Source organism: Crassostrea angulata, chromosome 10 (assembly GCF_025612915.1).
Source record: "Crassostrea angulata isolate pt1a10 chromosome 10, ASM2561291v2, whole genome shotgun sequence".
Lineage (NCBI taxonomy): Eukaryota > Metazoa > Mollusca > Bivalvia > Ostreida > Ostreidae > Magallana > Magallana angulata.
Window position 1 is genome coordinate 40,687,420 of NC_069120.1, and position 16,325 is coordinate 40,703,744.

Sequence of the window (16,325 nt, forward strand, 5' to 3'; positions counted from 1 at the left end):
TGACAATGGTGTTGATAGTAAATTTACAAATATTGCAATTGGTTCCGGTTCTTTTTAACCTGCTTGATTTGTTTAGTAAAATAAACATCATCTGTCAATAAAATAATGCTCGTTTCGAATCAACAAGTAATTGAAGAATAAATAATTTAAATTCTTATTAACTGCAAATGATGACTATATAGTGCATTTCCTCATGTGTAATTATTAATAGCAGTCTAATTTCATCCTCTTAGTATTGCTTTGAAATAAACACCAAAATTAGACGTAATAAAAAACAAAAACAAAGTCATCAGGTATAACAAAATTTTATTTTGCAAACTCAAACATTTCATGATATTGTAAATATCTATACCTAAGATTGATGAGTTTTGAAATAGTATTACATTTTTTATAAAGAAGAGATTCTTTCATTTTATTCTGTACTCTATCAAGGAACAGGATTCAATAATAAATGATCCCTGTTCATCACGATAAGAGAAAAAAATATTGTCATGGTACATCAATATAATATCACAGGGAATGATCTAAAAAATGGGATCTACCCTGAAGAAATAAGTATATACAAATTTTTAAAAAAGAAAAATAGCATACAATGTTTTTCTAGCACTCGCTCAAATCGAGTCTTCCCTTATCCGTTCACAGGGAATCGGGATTTCAAGTGATTCAGTCATCAGTAACACTGTCCGTATATTAGTTTTTTTTTCTTTGGTTAAACATTATTCTCACCCATCTCTGTGTGTTGTAGACCGATCATGGCAGATCTTAAACCGATGAAAGTAAAAGCGATTGTTGTAATGATCACGTGAAGAACTCACGTGCAAGATTCATAATCATAAATTATTAAAACATGTCATAGAATTATTAGTATTGAATATAGTTTCCCCCCAAGAGTTTATGTTTATTCATTGAGCAAATCATATTTGATTCCCAAGGTTAAGCATTTTTGCTGAGCGTGCATAATTTTATGGAGTACTGTAATACTGAAATGAGGTGTGTATTAAAAGTTTTGTTTTGAATGGCTATCAACTTTTTTGCAATTAAAACAAAAGGAAAAAAAATGAAAATATTGCACAAAATTAAAGTGAAGAACATGATTGATGAAATATTGAGATATAATTCGAAATGTTCACAATGATCTAGGTTCGTACAAGCAGAGGAGAGATCCCAAGCCTTTTTTGTGCCAATTTTTAAAGGTTTGGAATTTCTCACAATTATTTTTTTAAAAATCTTGAATTGTGATGGTTTATGACAATGATAAGATAACTATAAGAGGGCTCCCGAACACGTGTTACCGTACAGAGAGGTTTCTTTAAAAGTATACAAAACAAAGGCTATAATATATGAAAAGTAAGATATACATATGGATATATCTACAGTTGATACGTTTGCATTCACACACGGTCTGACCACACACACAGTATCCAATCACTCGTCTTCTCACTATACATGTAACCTTCCTCCCCTCAAATAGTAAGACAATTGTAAATCTGATTCCAAACACAGTAAAGTCGATGTCACTGTGTGTTTCACATATACAGTATTTTCATTAAAAACAATCTTCCTGAAGTCTTCAAATCGTCTCATCAAATAGAAAACTTTTTTGTTAAGGATGCAAAGCATCTATTTCTATATAACACATCTTCTTGACCGTCCAGTTTCCATAATGCCACGACTTACAAAATTCCATTCTCATATTAAGGTTTTTAATTTTTCGAGCACAACGTGTATATGGTAATATCATCAAGTTGCTGACGTATTGGTCATACGATCTGCGCATGCGCACACTGTTATGATTTTGAAGGACTTGCTGATGCGGCCACGGTTGTGTTCGGCTCGTTCCTTCCTGAGACTGGCGTTTGGTAATAGTATGGCGTATCTGAAACCACGAAAAATTCAAATATAGCAATCTCATTATTATCGTTAAATATCAAAAAATTGAAACCTTAAAATCATAAAAAAATTAATAATAATTTTGCATGACATAAAGAGAGAAAACAATGAATTAATTTTGAAAAGCACAAAAGAGCAAGTTATACACTATTATTGGTATAGATTACTCAAGTATAAACAGCAGCTTGTGTCTTAGTATATATTGAATTAATCAGTTGAATATGCCCAGATTGAGAGGGACTTACTTAGAATACCTGTGGGGTTGGTGTATCTCATGGTCCAGGCGGGGTCTGCGGGGTAGGCAGCTGTCTGATACTGCGTGTAGGGGACAGTGCCGGCGGTGTTATAGTACTCCCCACCTACAACAGGCGAGTAAATAACAGGTGAGTCATCTATAACAAAAAAACAGGTAAGTCATCTATAACAAATAACAGGTAAGTCATCTATAACAAATAACAGGTAAGTCATCTATAACAAATAACAGGTAAGTCATCTATCACAAATAACAGGTAAGTCATCTATAACAAATAACAGGTAAGTCAAAACTTACCAAGATACAAATGTGGTAAATAGAATTGATAATGATTTACTTCTACTATCTACTAATGAACAATATGTTCTTTTATAATGTATAGATAGCAAAAGTTATGATCATGGATGAATTAAGAAATGACTACATGTATATTGTTTTTGTGAAAATATGAGAATTAAAAAAAAAATAAGTTAACTAGATCTACGATGCGCTATAAAAAGCAAAGTTAAAGGTACTACTGAGACAAACTGTCGCTCTGTATTGATTTGACAGCCAGGATAATGGCATTTCTAATGCGAAAAGACCTCATTAAGTAGTATCTTTGCATTATTTATTCAGAAACGGAAAAGTCCTTTATAAAAATTTGATAAATAACACGAAATTTGACAATTTAAAAGAAAAAAAACTGTATCGTATGATTGTAAGGTATAATCTGCTCTGTATCAATGTTTTATGTGTTGGGGACAGGTTTCATGTCCTCGTGACAACAATTATATATGAAGAAAGCTTTACAATAAATATACAATGTCCCATAAAGTAATAAATATTGGAAAACATGCGATCATCAATGCACAAATTGTCACAACAAGTAAATTACAATACGTATGCAAACAACATTCTGTATGCGATACTAATACAACTCGAAGCAATACTAATGCTTCATCACTCTCCGCCCTGCCCAAAGTTGTTTAAACAATTTTAACAATTACTTGGAATTCTATTAGAAATTTTCATGAACTAGTGAACCCATTCAAATTGACTTTTCGACTGTTTTCATGTATCTGCTGTTTTAAATAGGAATGATTCACTCAGAAAATGTTCCATGAATACAAAAAGAACCCTCCTTTGAATGCAGGAGAGATGTTATCACAGGCTACCATAAAGAGGTTATCACTTCTAAATCGTATAATACATCAATACCACAGTCGAACGGTAAACAATAGAAATTCCGTTCCTGTGTTTTTTTCTGTTTTGACCAAAAGTTGCATTAATAGGTTTAATTCATCAGTTGGTTTATTTATCCGTTCGGACATGCAATGAGTTCGCCATCGCGGGAACGGAGCATTTCTAGCGTGACAGAGACCGATAATTTGTCGTCTGCTTTGTCTTATGAATGACCGATAAGGAAGAGAATAGACCCCGGTGACGAATTCCTGCACTGTGTTACTCTGAAAAAGACATACTAGAGTGGCAAATAGCCAACACAATGGGACAGAAGATGTGAAAAAGATAAACCGATGCCTGCGATTAAATATTATAGAGAATAGGATAGCCCAGGAAAAATTCTGGGGATCGCAATCCTAACAAAAATAAAGTACCATTTTTGGTGACTCGAATTGAATAGAGGTCGCGCAAAAGGTCCGCTTTATGTTCGTACTGTACACAGATAGGGGCAATAAATAATGGCCTGTATCGGTGATATTTTGAATCATTTTGCCCAACAGTTTGCGTTCCAAAAGATGAAGAAGATCGTTTGAATATGACAAAATGTGTGCAAAATGAGACAGCCAAGATCTGTTGGATTTAATATCCGATGTTGTCGGCAACATCATCACTTACAGCTCGCTATTCCACTGGGCATAATTATTTAGGGACCTCTACAACAGACTAGATTAAATTGAAATGTGAAATAAACTGATCTGATTTCGGTTTAATCGCGGACTCTTTGAGTATCGGGCTCGTATGGGACTTCGCTGCCGAGTTATCCGATCCCAGAGAGAGCGAAATCTCGACGAAGATTCCCGGGAATGGTGATTTTATCAAGAAGCGGACTGGGTTATCCTGTTTACAATGCTGTATCGATTGGGCAAATGGCGCTAACACTATCGCGCGTGTATCATCGTCCGTTTCGTATTTCTGTCGTAGGCTCTCGCGACATAACGATTTTATCGGTCACCTAAAGCATTAAGGACCCGTTAATTTTGTTGCGTCCGTCCCTCATTTCTTTATCATAGGATGCAGCTTCGCGAGATAACATAATAAATCGGGAGCTGGGGTTTATTTTTCTCGATTAAATGCGACAAATTTCATACATTGTTTATCTCGCCCAGAAGATTTCAACCCTTCGGGATCGATTCAAGTTTCGAAAAATTTACATATGTATTATGCCGTGTGTTTAATATGGGACGGTTAAATGATTCATTTCCTACCCGATAGAGAGATCCCGGGTTATGCGTCAATTTAATGACCTGTTATTATTGATTGGGTGTCATCGCTTCTAATGTTGCTCTGCTAAAACAATGCAAGATTCGATGCATTAAAGTTCTTCTTGCGATTTAATAAAGGAAAACGCAATTGGAAATGCTGTTTTATTTTTATTGGTGGGATAAAAATGCGAATTATCATTCATGTTAAGCTTAGCAAAAAAATCCAACGAAAATATAAAATGTTGTTTCCTCGATCAAATGATTTCAGATTTTATGGATGCTGATATCCAAACATAATTTTCGTGTAAAACTTTTAATCTCTTAAAAGGCGTTTGATAAAGCAGAACATCCTTGTTGTCAAAGCAAAATAATGTATCGACAAAGTGAGAATGTAATTTTTTTATCCAGCAATTTATCTCTTCATATTGAATAATCGAAAGGAAGATTAAAGTCAGATGTACACCAGCATTTTTCGCTCAGCTTTGCTCTGGAATTGCACCCGAGGTAGTATGAGCATAAATCCAGGAAAAAAGAAAACAACACAGGGGAAACATCTCGATTTACGAAACGATTTCCCCATTGTTTTTTCTTTTGCTAACACACATTATTATTTCAAGAAGATAAAAATAAGGGGGAAAACAGAAATTAAAAATTGTGAATTTTACTTTCCCTGATGAAACCGTGATTTGTGGGTAATTAGTCAAACCCGTTGCTCTGCGTGTTCTTAGGAATGAGACAAGACCGAGCGGTAGTTTGAAAGCCGAGAAAAAAGCACATTGTATGGTAATTTTATTAACCCATCTCCGTTATTATACAGCTTATGTGACAACTGCACACGAGAGACTATTATAGCAGAGCATTGCCATTTTAACATAAAAGCTGTTTTTACCCCCATTCCGATTCTCTTGCATGCTAACTACCCTGTAATTTTGAGGTGACGACACACTAATGATTCATTGTTGAGTTTGTTGCATGTTAAATCCTTCCATTTTTAATGTTTTCATTTATTTCCCAGACAAAATGTAACTCAGAGGAATATTTCTAATTACATGAAATGAAATATATTAATTAAAAAATCATGTTGTCGGGTGGATCCAATTTTGGAATCCACTAGAAAATGCATATTTTTGTGCACCAATATTGAGATGTTATATTGAAATTTTGTGGCAATTGTTTCCCATTTAGTTACATAATCTGTCTAGGATTATTAGTCTAATTAGTCATGCAACCGATTTGTCATAATTATAAGTAGTGATAAATGCGTGATGATTTCCGGGTGATTAGTGTGCGCATTCAATGTTTGGCTGGTTCCCAATAAGCGTTACTTCTTAAAAGTCGGCGCGATTTCCTGCCAAAATACGACAAGTAATTCGGCCTTTTTCCCCCATTTAGGGCGTCTATTTGCAAAATCCGATACAACATTACGAAACAACAATGATACAGTCTTTTTAATCGAATCAAAGAACTGCAAGAAGACAAACAAACGAGTCTGTCATCTCATAATTTATCAATTCGTTCCAATGACAAAATATTATCAAACGCTTTTAATTCACTAATCTATTCTCGTGCGAATGATACCGACCAATTCTTCCGAACGGAGCGCCGTGATTAATGAAAGAACTTCCTAATCGGATCGTATAAGTAGCATCTGACTCCATAGTCAAATTACAGGCCCAATGGGTACGTCCATAGCCCACTGACTTGGAAAATATAATTTTCATGGCTTCTGTATAACGTGAATTTTATTAACGACTGCAATTGTAGACAAAGAGAGTGGCGGTCGATACACAACTGTTAAAGAAGAGTTTTAAAATACGGTATTAACCAAATCAAAGCTTTCATGGTTTCCTCTACAAAAAATTAGCAGTACTTTACTACCGTCTTGTTTCCATATCAAGAACAAAATATTAAAGAAAGTAGCTAATAATCTGTTACACCATATAATGAAGACTGCAGACTGCTTTAATTTTAGAATTTGCCAAAAAACTCTTGAAGTTTATTTCTAACGGAAAAAATAATAAAACAACCTATCTAGTTTGAAACTTAACCAGTAGTTAACGCAGAGACATCAAACCATTTGTTGGTGATTTAGGATGTACATAAAATCACATCAAAAGCTTCACTTTTGACTCCGATTAAAAAGATACCAACATATTTGTGCCAGACTTGACATAAGAATGATAACGGAAGCTGAGAAATTGATAGATATATTGAATTCGGTAAAGATTCACTGCGATGACAGCCCGACCCCAGGCACGGGTTTTATCAGGAATGCACGTGCTTTCTATCACTCATATTTCCGGCAATCTGAACACCAGGGACAGGAGTTTCATACAGTGCGTGTTTATTTGTTAAGAACACATGCTAACAATGTTTCAATTTGTCAACAGTGACAATGTGATAAATAGAGAAAACAGAAGGAATGTTAAATTCAATCTATAACCGTTCTTGTCCGCTAAATTGGACCCGATGCAAACTTCTCACTTCTCTATCCTCCCAAGATTTGTTTTAAATGAATATATCTCCATTTTGAATTTTTAAAAATTATCGTGAAATTGAAGTTTTGAGCATATTTAGGAGAGAATGAAAATTTTGTAACAAAATTTACTTTTAGTCATATTTTATTGCAGTCGTTTTATTATTGGTTTACCTTTAGATTTAAGTTCATTCAAATTCATTTAGACAGCGATTTGTTCATTTCATCAAAACGAACCGTTTCTGTACGCAGTATACGTTTTATAAATAAAGTTACTATTCCGAAGAAAAAAAAAGTTCACTGCATTTTCATAAGTAAGTAAAAAACATAAAATAAGTGCTTGGGAATAAACCCTTTTTTGGTTTCCTCTGAGCGTGTTTACTGGGGGAATCGCTCCTTGTTGTGCATATATATAAGAAGAAGAAAAAATATACCCCTTGTCTTTTAGGGTAGAAGCAACCTTGTATGTTAATGGTGAGAAACTTACTGGGTGGATTTGTTGGGTTATAAGATCCGCTGGAGATTACTAGTGGTTGAACGACAGTGCCAACAACTGCTTGACTGGGGAACGTAGCGTGTGAGCCGTTATAACTGCTAGCTTGACCTAATGTGAACAAAATTCTACATTAATGCATGCATATTCTCCCCCCTCGGAACAGTCTTTGCTTTTCGAGAGAGGGTCGGGGAGAAAAAAAATGATCTTCAGCATATTTCCTCTTTCCATTGCTTAACTAAAACGATTTGCATGTAAGGTTCTTTTGTAATATAGAAAGACATGTGTATCAAATCTTCAACAGACCTCTAAATTTCCGAACATCAAACGGGCTTTTTGTTTATTCCCTCCCGTTGATATGATTATAAATATGATCAAAATCAGCGAGGAAAGTGTGCAAACAACACGTTGGTTTAAAAAGACAATTTGCGGAGAGGAACAATGATTATACAGCGAGTTCAAAACAGTTTTCTTTATCAATTTCATTGGATCTTTAATTTTTGCATCCGAAATGAATGTGAAGATAAATCAATGCTAGCGATTTCCTGTACGATATTGTTTTGATATCGCATTTTTCATCTGAGGCGTCTAAAGATTAATAGAAAATGTTCAGGCGGAGAAGACAGTTACAGCTCAACATTAAATATTTGACAAATCCGAGAAGAAATGAAAACCTCGCTATAATGTATTGGATAAAATCTAGATCTGATGAACGCTTTGATAACTTAAACATAGAATACCAAAAGAATAACATCATGAAAGAACTTAAGCAACCATGATTTTTTCAAAACCACAGTTTGAACATCATTGCAGATTAGTTTGTTTAAAAAATCGTTTGATTAATTCCCCATATAACCATCATGCATGCATTAACATATTTCAATAAATTGAGTGTTAACAGTTAATTTGTTTTAGTCAATTTGTTAACAATTAATTTGTTTTAGTCAGTTGTTAACAGTTAAATTTTTTTGTCAAACGGCTGAGTATATACAAGGATGAGGATGAATATGACAAAGTACTCGTGACTGTTAGTACTTCAAGAGAGTTAGTGTTACAAGTTGATTACCATCGAGTTAATAGTCTTGCCACCACAGGCAAATAAATAACAAGCCGAGAATCTTGTTCGCTAACAACGCAAGTGGTTATAACCAATGTACAGTACTCTGATCTCTTCGGGAAAAAAAGGAAAATGCTAAATTGCCCGGATATTGGCAAGAGCTTTCGCTAACAAACATCAAAGTTTAGCTGAGGAAATAATAAATATGTCCTTCTTTTTTTATGTTGATGCGAACGTCGGTGTTATGACTTTAGCCATAGAACGAGTTCACTTTTGTCTCCAGCGAAAAATATGGATAGACTGTTTGAAGCGCTCTGAGTATCGTGTCTATGGCAGACCCAGTAGTCGGGGTATATTGGTGACGCCTGGCTAATCACAAATCACAGGCAACAAAACTGTTAAGCAGATAAAGCTCTGTTTCATATCCAGATTTGGGGTGTCGATGAAAACATTAATGTTGAACACGTTTTGCCAGGTAGAAACGCGTTCGATGTAATCCTAATTTTCAAACATAGATGCTACAAAGCCCAGACTAATATCCTTCCTGTGTTCCCTTTCCGGGGCATGATTAGTTGATTTTTTTTTTATTTTCATACAGCTTGGCTTCAATAACAGGCCAATTAAGTACAATTTAAACTGATGTTAAACGATGCCAAATTTGAATGTGTCATATTTATAAGGTGGGCTTCTTTTGCGGTTTGTTCTGTAATATCAGATGGCTCAATTTTGTGAAAGAAAAGATATTTCTGAACTATCTTATTTGTCCTCCATTCGATTGTCCCATAACATTTTTCTTGGTGTAAGCACAAAATCACAGCCTAATTGTCTTGGCACCTACTTTGGTGGGCTTCTGACAAGTTCAGGTTCTACGAGGTTCTAATTTGAATGCAATGAAAATAAGGAAAAGCAGCTAAGTAATTTTGACATGGGGAATATATATGAATGATCATATGAACTCTGCGTATATTGGAAGCAAATTAAATGCGGCTTGGTTTCATATTAGTAGTTCCATGGTTTGCTTGATTGCAGCCATTTGTTGATGAGGATCTCTTTTGCGTTTTAAATAAACGTGAAAGCTTTATGTATAGAGCTGGCGCCTTCTCTATAGGAAGTTTCTTTTCTTTTGTTCCACTCACTTCTTCTTTATTTAATAATTGGATTTTATTGATTTTTCTTTAAATAGATAATATCTAATTGTTGAGATTGAATTGAGATTCTCGTTTACTGTTTGATTATGTAAAAAAATCTTTTAATTTATTAATCAAGTAGAAGAGGAAAAAAAAAGACAAAATAAAATTAAAAAAAATATTAAGAGAGTAAAAGAAAAGAAACCGAATTTCCAAAATAAAGTGGATGATTTTCAAATGCAGGTGAGGTAAAAAAAATACTAATGATGGTGGAGAAAAAAAAGTAAAAAAAAAAAATCTACAAACCAAAAAAACTAAAAAAGAGAAGGGCATGCTTACTTGAAAACTGTCCCGAAAACGACGGCAACGGTGTATAGGACTGGGACATAGTGGGTTGAACGGGCTTAAGCTCCGTCAGGTTGTTAGCCCCACCCCCTGAGCCGGGGGAGCCCGCCTTGGGGGGAGGGGTGTTGTTATTATTGTTGATGGTTGGTGTTGATGATGAAGTTGGTGTGTTGTTGGTTGCTGCAAAAAGGGTAACAACAACATGCAAGGAATACACTTTTACGTTTTTTGTTTACTACGTCATAGCAACAATGCACAATACAGACAATAAATAATACAGACAGAAGCAGTATATTAAGGAAAGATGCCTTTTTCCTGTTCATTTATTTTTTTTCCTTTATGATATATTATTTTTGAGACAATTATGAACTATTTCATATACCATTTATGAAGTTAAACGGTTATAGAGTATTTTCCATGCCTAAAAATGCTATTTCCTTTCAGGAAGGTCTCTACATAGAAAATAGTGTGCAAGATGTGTGCTGTAAGGCATTTAGAGACAAAATTCATATCTCTTCTCTGAAAAGCTACAAGTTTGAGGAGGAAATATGTAGGTGATGACAGCAGAGTATATCGTCCGCCAAAATGAGTTTGGGACTATATATGAAACACGAAATAATACAGTATATTTTCATTCCAAAAATAAATTCTGGTCAGACGAAATAAATTCTGTCCGTAGACAAACGACATCCTGCAAGTCTTGTCGAACGTTTCTATCAGATGACATAGCTAATCAAATGAGTCCTGATTTAATGCATATGGGTAGCGCGTTACTTTTAGACTCATCCCATAATGATGACTTATTTATATTTGGTGCTGTATTTATTGGGGGTTTGCAAAGACTCTGATTAGGAGCGGTCATGCAAATGACCAATTCATAAATGGGAGTCCTAATGGGAAAACCGAAACGCGAGAGAGACACAGACAGAGTTAGTGTTATTCAATGGCTTTTTTGATTGAATAATTCTTCCTATTTTCCTTATCCTTCTGATAGACAGTTTGATAATTTGATATCATATTGACTTGCACTTCTGAAGTAAAAGTCTCATTTTTCAGCTTTTGATTATTTTTGGGGGGCACACTTTGCAAATCAATGAATCTTTCGAATAGAAAAAGATGGAATTTAAGTGTTTTTATAACCGAAATGATTTGTTTTACTTCTTTTAAAACTAATTCATCAAACTTTTTTTACACCTGTTTTCAGACTTATGCTAATGAGTCCCATAATTTACAATCCCTACATATATATAGACAAAAAGGACAATATTTTAATTTTCTCGTTTAATTTATTTCTTAAACAACCAATTGGTTTTTTGGATTTCACCTGGAGCTAAAAACTATTCATCAACGTTTAAAGTCTTCAATTACCTTCATTATTTACTTCTTGATACATAGAATCTAGGTTTAGTTCAAAACAGTTGATGGAGGGGATGGGAGAGTCAACTCGTAAGAGAGAATTCACGTTTATTCGAGAATTTACTTTTGACATCAAGACTTCTAATAAAAAAATTAATTTTTCAAGAAATCAAATACAGTAATTTTCTTTTTGAAAATTTTAAAGAAATAAGAAATAAGTCTAAAGAATATACGAGAGAACTAGGGGATAGACACACTCAAGAACTAGAACATTCCGTTAAGAAGCGAAGTACCTTCTTGAAATTGTTCTTGTTGCGCGGGTGGCTGGGATTCCGTTACCACGGCAACCACTATTGGTTTCATATCCTGAGTCTGCGCATTAACACTTATTTCTGTTCCAAGTTGGTGACCTCAAATTTTTAAAAATTAAAGTTCAACCAAAACAAAATTACACTGTGCCAGGTTGAAATTTCGAAGTCGGAAATGTCAAATGAAAATTAAAGATAAATATAGTTTTTGACATTTGACTTCTTTTTTTTAACTTCGAAATTTCAAAACCACTGTCATATTCATATTGTGTTTATAATAATTACCCCTTGCTTTAAAAAATTAAGGCTTTCATTCCAAACCTAGCGTGCATTGGTAGAGAAGTAAAAACAACCGTGCTTTATATATAATAGATATAATATTTGACATAGATCGTTATATGTGTAATATATGCACAAAATTCCACTGATGTTACAATATCTAAACGTTTCCATTCAGTTAGTCATTTCAACTACTAAAGTTAGTTATACTTAATGTACTAAACATCTAGACCACTTAAAATACAATATATGTGTCAACCGAAAAACAAAAAGGCGTAACATGGTTATACATTGAAATTAAAACATTGCAAAAAAGGGTTTAAAAGACAGACAACAATGAATATTAAGAGGACCTACCTAAAGACGTCACGAAATTACTGGTTGTGCTTTGAGATTCGGAATTGGCCACTGTGCCGATGGCCGGGGATGCGATGGTGTACTCAACTCCGACTTGGGGTTTTATAACATCCCCGGAAATGGTAGTCGTTGTGGTAACAAAATGAGCATTATAGTTTGGAGGAAGATTAGTTGGTACTCCCGCGGGGTACATTGGTGCATTGTTTATTATCAGAGTATGGGGCATGCCTTGAGCGTCCGTTGTTCCGTTTTCGGGCCTGGCTTGTTTCGTTGGTCTAGGTTGGGCTTGGTACCATATCTGCGAAAGAAAAGAAAAAGATTTGAATTTATAAGCGTTGCTGTGTAATATTTTTGTATTTAATAAATAAAAGTAGTTGACATTAAGAATGTTTATTTCCTTTTTCCAAAATATGTGATGATTATTAAACCTTTTACGCAAATCTGTTCTGCTGTTTACCCTAATGCTGTGAAATGTGGCAAAGTGGGTTTTTTTTTTAAAAATAAACTAAATTTCAACAGGGCTACAACTTAAATATTATTTTTATTTTAAAAAAAGACATTTTTGTGATAACTTACATTCATATCTCCTGTATTTGGTTCTATTTTTACTTCAGCTTCGTGACCATTTGGGACTACAAAGGAAATAAATGCATAAGCACCTTTAACTTCGTCATAATACTCAAAAGCAAATAAAGATGTCTTCGTGTAACAGAATGGAAAATAAAAACAGTGAGTTACTCTCAATAAAAATTAACACTTAATTCGAATTGACAGTTTCTTCGATTAAGTTGAAGCAATACACGATTTTCACCCCACTCTTAACTATTTGTTATTAATTTCCTCTCTTGGTCGTGTTTTGGCGTACTTAAGGAGATGGCAATTTCGGTGAATTATAATAGAAAATAGACCCGGGCATCCTGAGTGTTCTCTTGCCCGTAATGCACACCAGTTTGCCGGAAGAAATCTCGATGGTGGCGGCATTAACTTGGTGACAAGCTAGAGAGGCATTGTCAAGACGTGGACGGCCGGAGAAACGGCTGCGTTACAAATCTGATTAAAGCCGAAGAGAGGGAGTAGAGAATGAAACACTAATAAAGTTTACAGAGGCAGACGAGCTGCAAGGGGATCTCCTTAGTTTTTTTCGGCGGGATTGTGATTTCAACATGCAATTTATTTGTTATTCTTATTAGGAATAAAGTTTGTTATCGGTAATTAGATCGGCTAATGAGTGGGGGCATTAACAGTCCGGACCTGGTCGCCAGCATTGTTATTTGTTTAAGGCGATCACGAAGAAAACATATTATAACTGACAATAATGTCTAATTTCTCGCAAATCGGGTTGTCTCATTGGAGTACAATTATCGTATCATATTATAGCAATACTGGAACGAGAGACTTAGTGGCCCTGTTTTGGCCAGCCCCCTCAATTCTTTTCTGGACACGTGAAACTATTAGGTCAAATTATCACCATTCTATTCTCAATTGCAATAAGGTTATTAAGCACACCTATCTTGCAACTCTAATGTATAAACATGGAAAAAGAATAAATCAAGATCCCGAGTATCGGAAGATGGATCTGCTCCCTTGTCTTTGACTTCTAGAAGACCAAAACCCATCGTCCTCTGTTTGCCTAGAATGGGTCTTTGAGTAATGGTAAATATCAAACAGCATCTATATATTTGTTATATAACCCTCTGGATGAGAACGAGATACCAATCAACTAGATTTATTATTTTATTTCCGCACCTCATATTCGATTGGGGTCCATATGTCAACAAACCACACGTGTTTTGATGTTCCGCGATTCTCAGACATTCTCAATATGTTTTGTGAGCAGATATAGAGCCCAGATTGATCCCATATAGCGTTCCAAACCATTTTGTTCTGGCACTATTGATCACCCAGTGTGCAGATTTTGTACATCTTCAGAAGGTTAGGCCAAGATAATGGGCAAGAATTTAAATGTCAACATTAAACTTGACAAAATCAGGCAGCCGCACTATGGAATCAATAGAACCCTACTCGAAAAACTCCAACTTGCGGTCAAAAGTCAGCCCTAAGATTAAACCATAGACTGCAAAACGCATCGGTAAACATGACGTAAAACTGTTTACTTTTGAAATTTGTTCTATCGGAAAAATAATTTCATAGTGATAATATCTTGTAATGTCATGTGTTAAATACGCATGCAATCAAATTACTAAAATCCTTGTTGGCGGAAAAATGTTCAGATTAAGTATTTTCAAGTATTTTTCTTAAACAATAATGGATATATTTTTATTCTTATTCAGCTGCAGATTTTTTTTGCAGGGATACGTAAATGATTCTCAATTTCCTCACTTACTGTTCAAAAAAAAATTAACAACAACGAAAAACAGAGATTCTCACCTATGGTCATTGAAAATCTTTGGACTTAAACCATTAAATGGTATTGACATATTAATGGCAAACTGGTGTTGTTCATTAATTATTGAGACCTCTGCATTCGCCATTTACGCGGATCCATATTCAAAATTATAATTCAGGGACTCTGCGAAAGAAGGGAAAGACTGTCCCTTCATGGTAAACTGCAAGGTTGGGGCCGAGCGCAAATGGTCTTTGATGATTAATTAATGCCTAACTTGCTCCCTACCTGAGAGAAACGTGATCAGGAGACAATATGGATTTTTAACCAACACTGGCATCTCGCGTCTGGGTTTATCATTGCCCGAGCTAGATAGAGAGATATCAGAATTGTTTCCGCATTGACAAATTGGGAGATTTTTTTGAATGACGTGTCTTTGTGAAGACTATTTAGATAAAACTTCGGTATCTGTATGGAAGGCGTTTCTTGTTTCACAAAGCAATCACGAGCAACCATCTTCCATCCCTTTTTTCTGCTTCAAATGAAGCAAAATAATATATAAACCGTATTTGTGCAAAAAAACTTGAAAAATTCCTCAGTTTGATACTTGAGATTTGAATTTTCAATCGATCGTGAAATGTTACCTGCATCGTTAAGATCAAAACGTTTAAGACAGTGAGCAGGATCGGACGCATCAAAAATGGTTACTAAAACATCACGCAACTTCCTAATCAAGACAACCAATTTTCAAACCGTTACTTATTTTTTATTTGTTTTAATGTTGTACTGTATCATACAGTCTATAAGCCTGGGGTATACTCTATAGCTTTGGACGTATATGATAGACAACACAAAAGGTATAGGAATGAATAGGTTCTTGATCATGTACCAATCGTTTTGATGATTAATGGAGTGTTTCGACTTTTGGGAGAAAATATACCTTCAGGTCCCGTGTCAAACTGTTTTATATATCTTTAGTTCAAGAACATTTTATCCCCTTCATTCTCTCAACATATTTATAGTTCGAACAAATCGTGTTACATCTTACAAAACCAGCCTGATTTTAGATGTTCTATAGTGCAACAAAACTGAGTCTCATCTAAAAAATTAGCCAGATTTGGAACCGTAATGGCGCTTTGATACATCGAGATGTTCTATAGTGCTACAAAATTGAGTTCCATCTACAAAATCAGCCAGAATTTGGAACCGTAATGGCGCTCTGATATATTTACCTTGGTCCTCCCTCTTCCTCTTGTTCCCGTTGGGGTCCACCATTGTTTGAGCGGTCTGGCTTTGAGGAATTCCCAGAATTCCGGTGATTGTGTAGGGAGCTCGCTGAATCTCGCTGTTGGGCGAGGGTTGATGGGACAACGGGGGACTTCCGGTATCCACGGAGGGACTGGTGTGTCCAGGAGATTGTTTTGCATTCTCTGCAGCTTTGTTTCTTACGATTCTGAAAATAAGATAAAATGAGAACTCTTAGTGAAACATTTAGTTTCAATACATGTACATACAATCACCTTTAATTTATTCATGCACTAAGAGTAATATTATGTTGTGTTAAATTCTTAATTTGACTGATAAATAAGTGCAGTTTAGTCACAATTTAAGATA

At 34.9% G+C, this 16,325-nt stretch overlaps 1 protein-coding gene across 19 annotated transcripts in view; it reads right to left on the bottom strand.

Moving 5' to 3' along the window:
• Positions 1 to 289: 289 nt before the first annotated feature.
• LOC128167884 (paired box protein Pax-5-like) overlaps positions 290 to 16,325 on the bottom strand; it is a 53,292-nt gene continuing 37,256 nt past the window's right edge. For 8 of the 19 annotated variants that reach the window (XM_052833834.1, XM_052833835.1, XM_052833839.1 and 5 more), the window contains 8 exons: positions 15,944 to 16,164; positions 12,944 to 12,999; positions 12,368 to 12,665; positions 11,717 to 11,833; positions 10,062 to 10,247; positions 7,533 to 7,649; positions 2,136 to 2,282; positions 290 to 1,876 (listed from right to left, as the gene is read on the bottom strand). In XM_052833834.1, coding sequence (XP_052689794.1) covers positions 1,788 to 1,876; positions 2,136 to 2,282; positions 7,533 to 7,649; positions 10,062 to 10,247; positions 11,717 to 11,833; positions 12,368 to 12,665; positions 12,944 to 12,999; positions 15,944 to 16,164 — 1,231 coding nt within the window. In that variant the 3' untranslated portion in view covers positions 290 to 1,787. The remainder of the gene's footprint in view (positions 1,877 to 2,135; positions 2,283 to 7,532; positions 7,650 to 10,061; positions 10,248 to 11,716; positions 11,834 to 12,367; positions 12,666 to 12,943; positions 13,000 to 15,943; positions 16,165 to 16,325) is intronic. The other 11 variants (XM_052833840.1, XM_052833848.1, XM_052833837.1 and 8 more) reach the window with 10 other exon arrangements.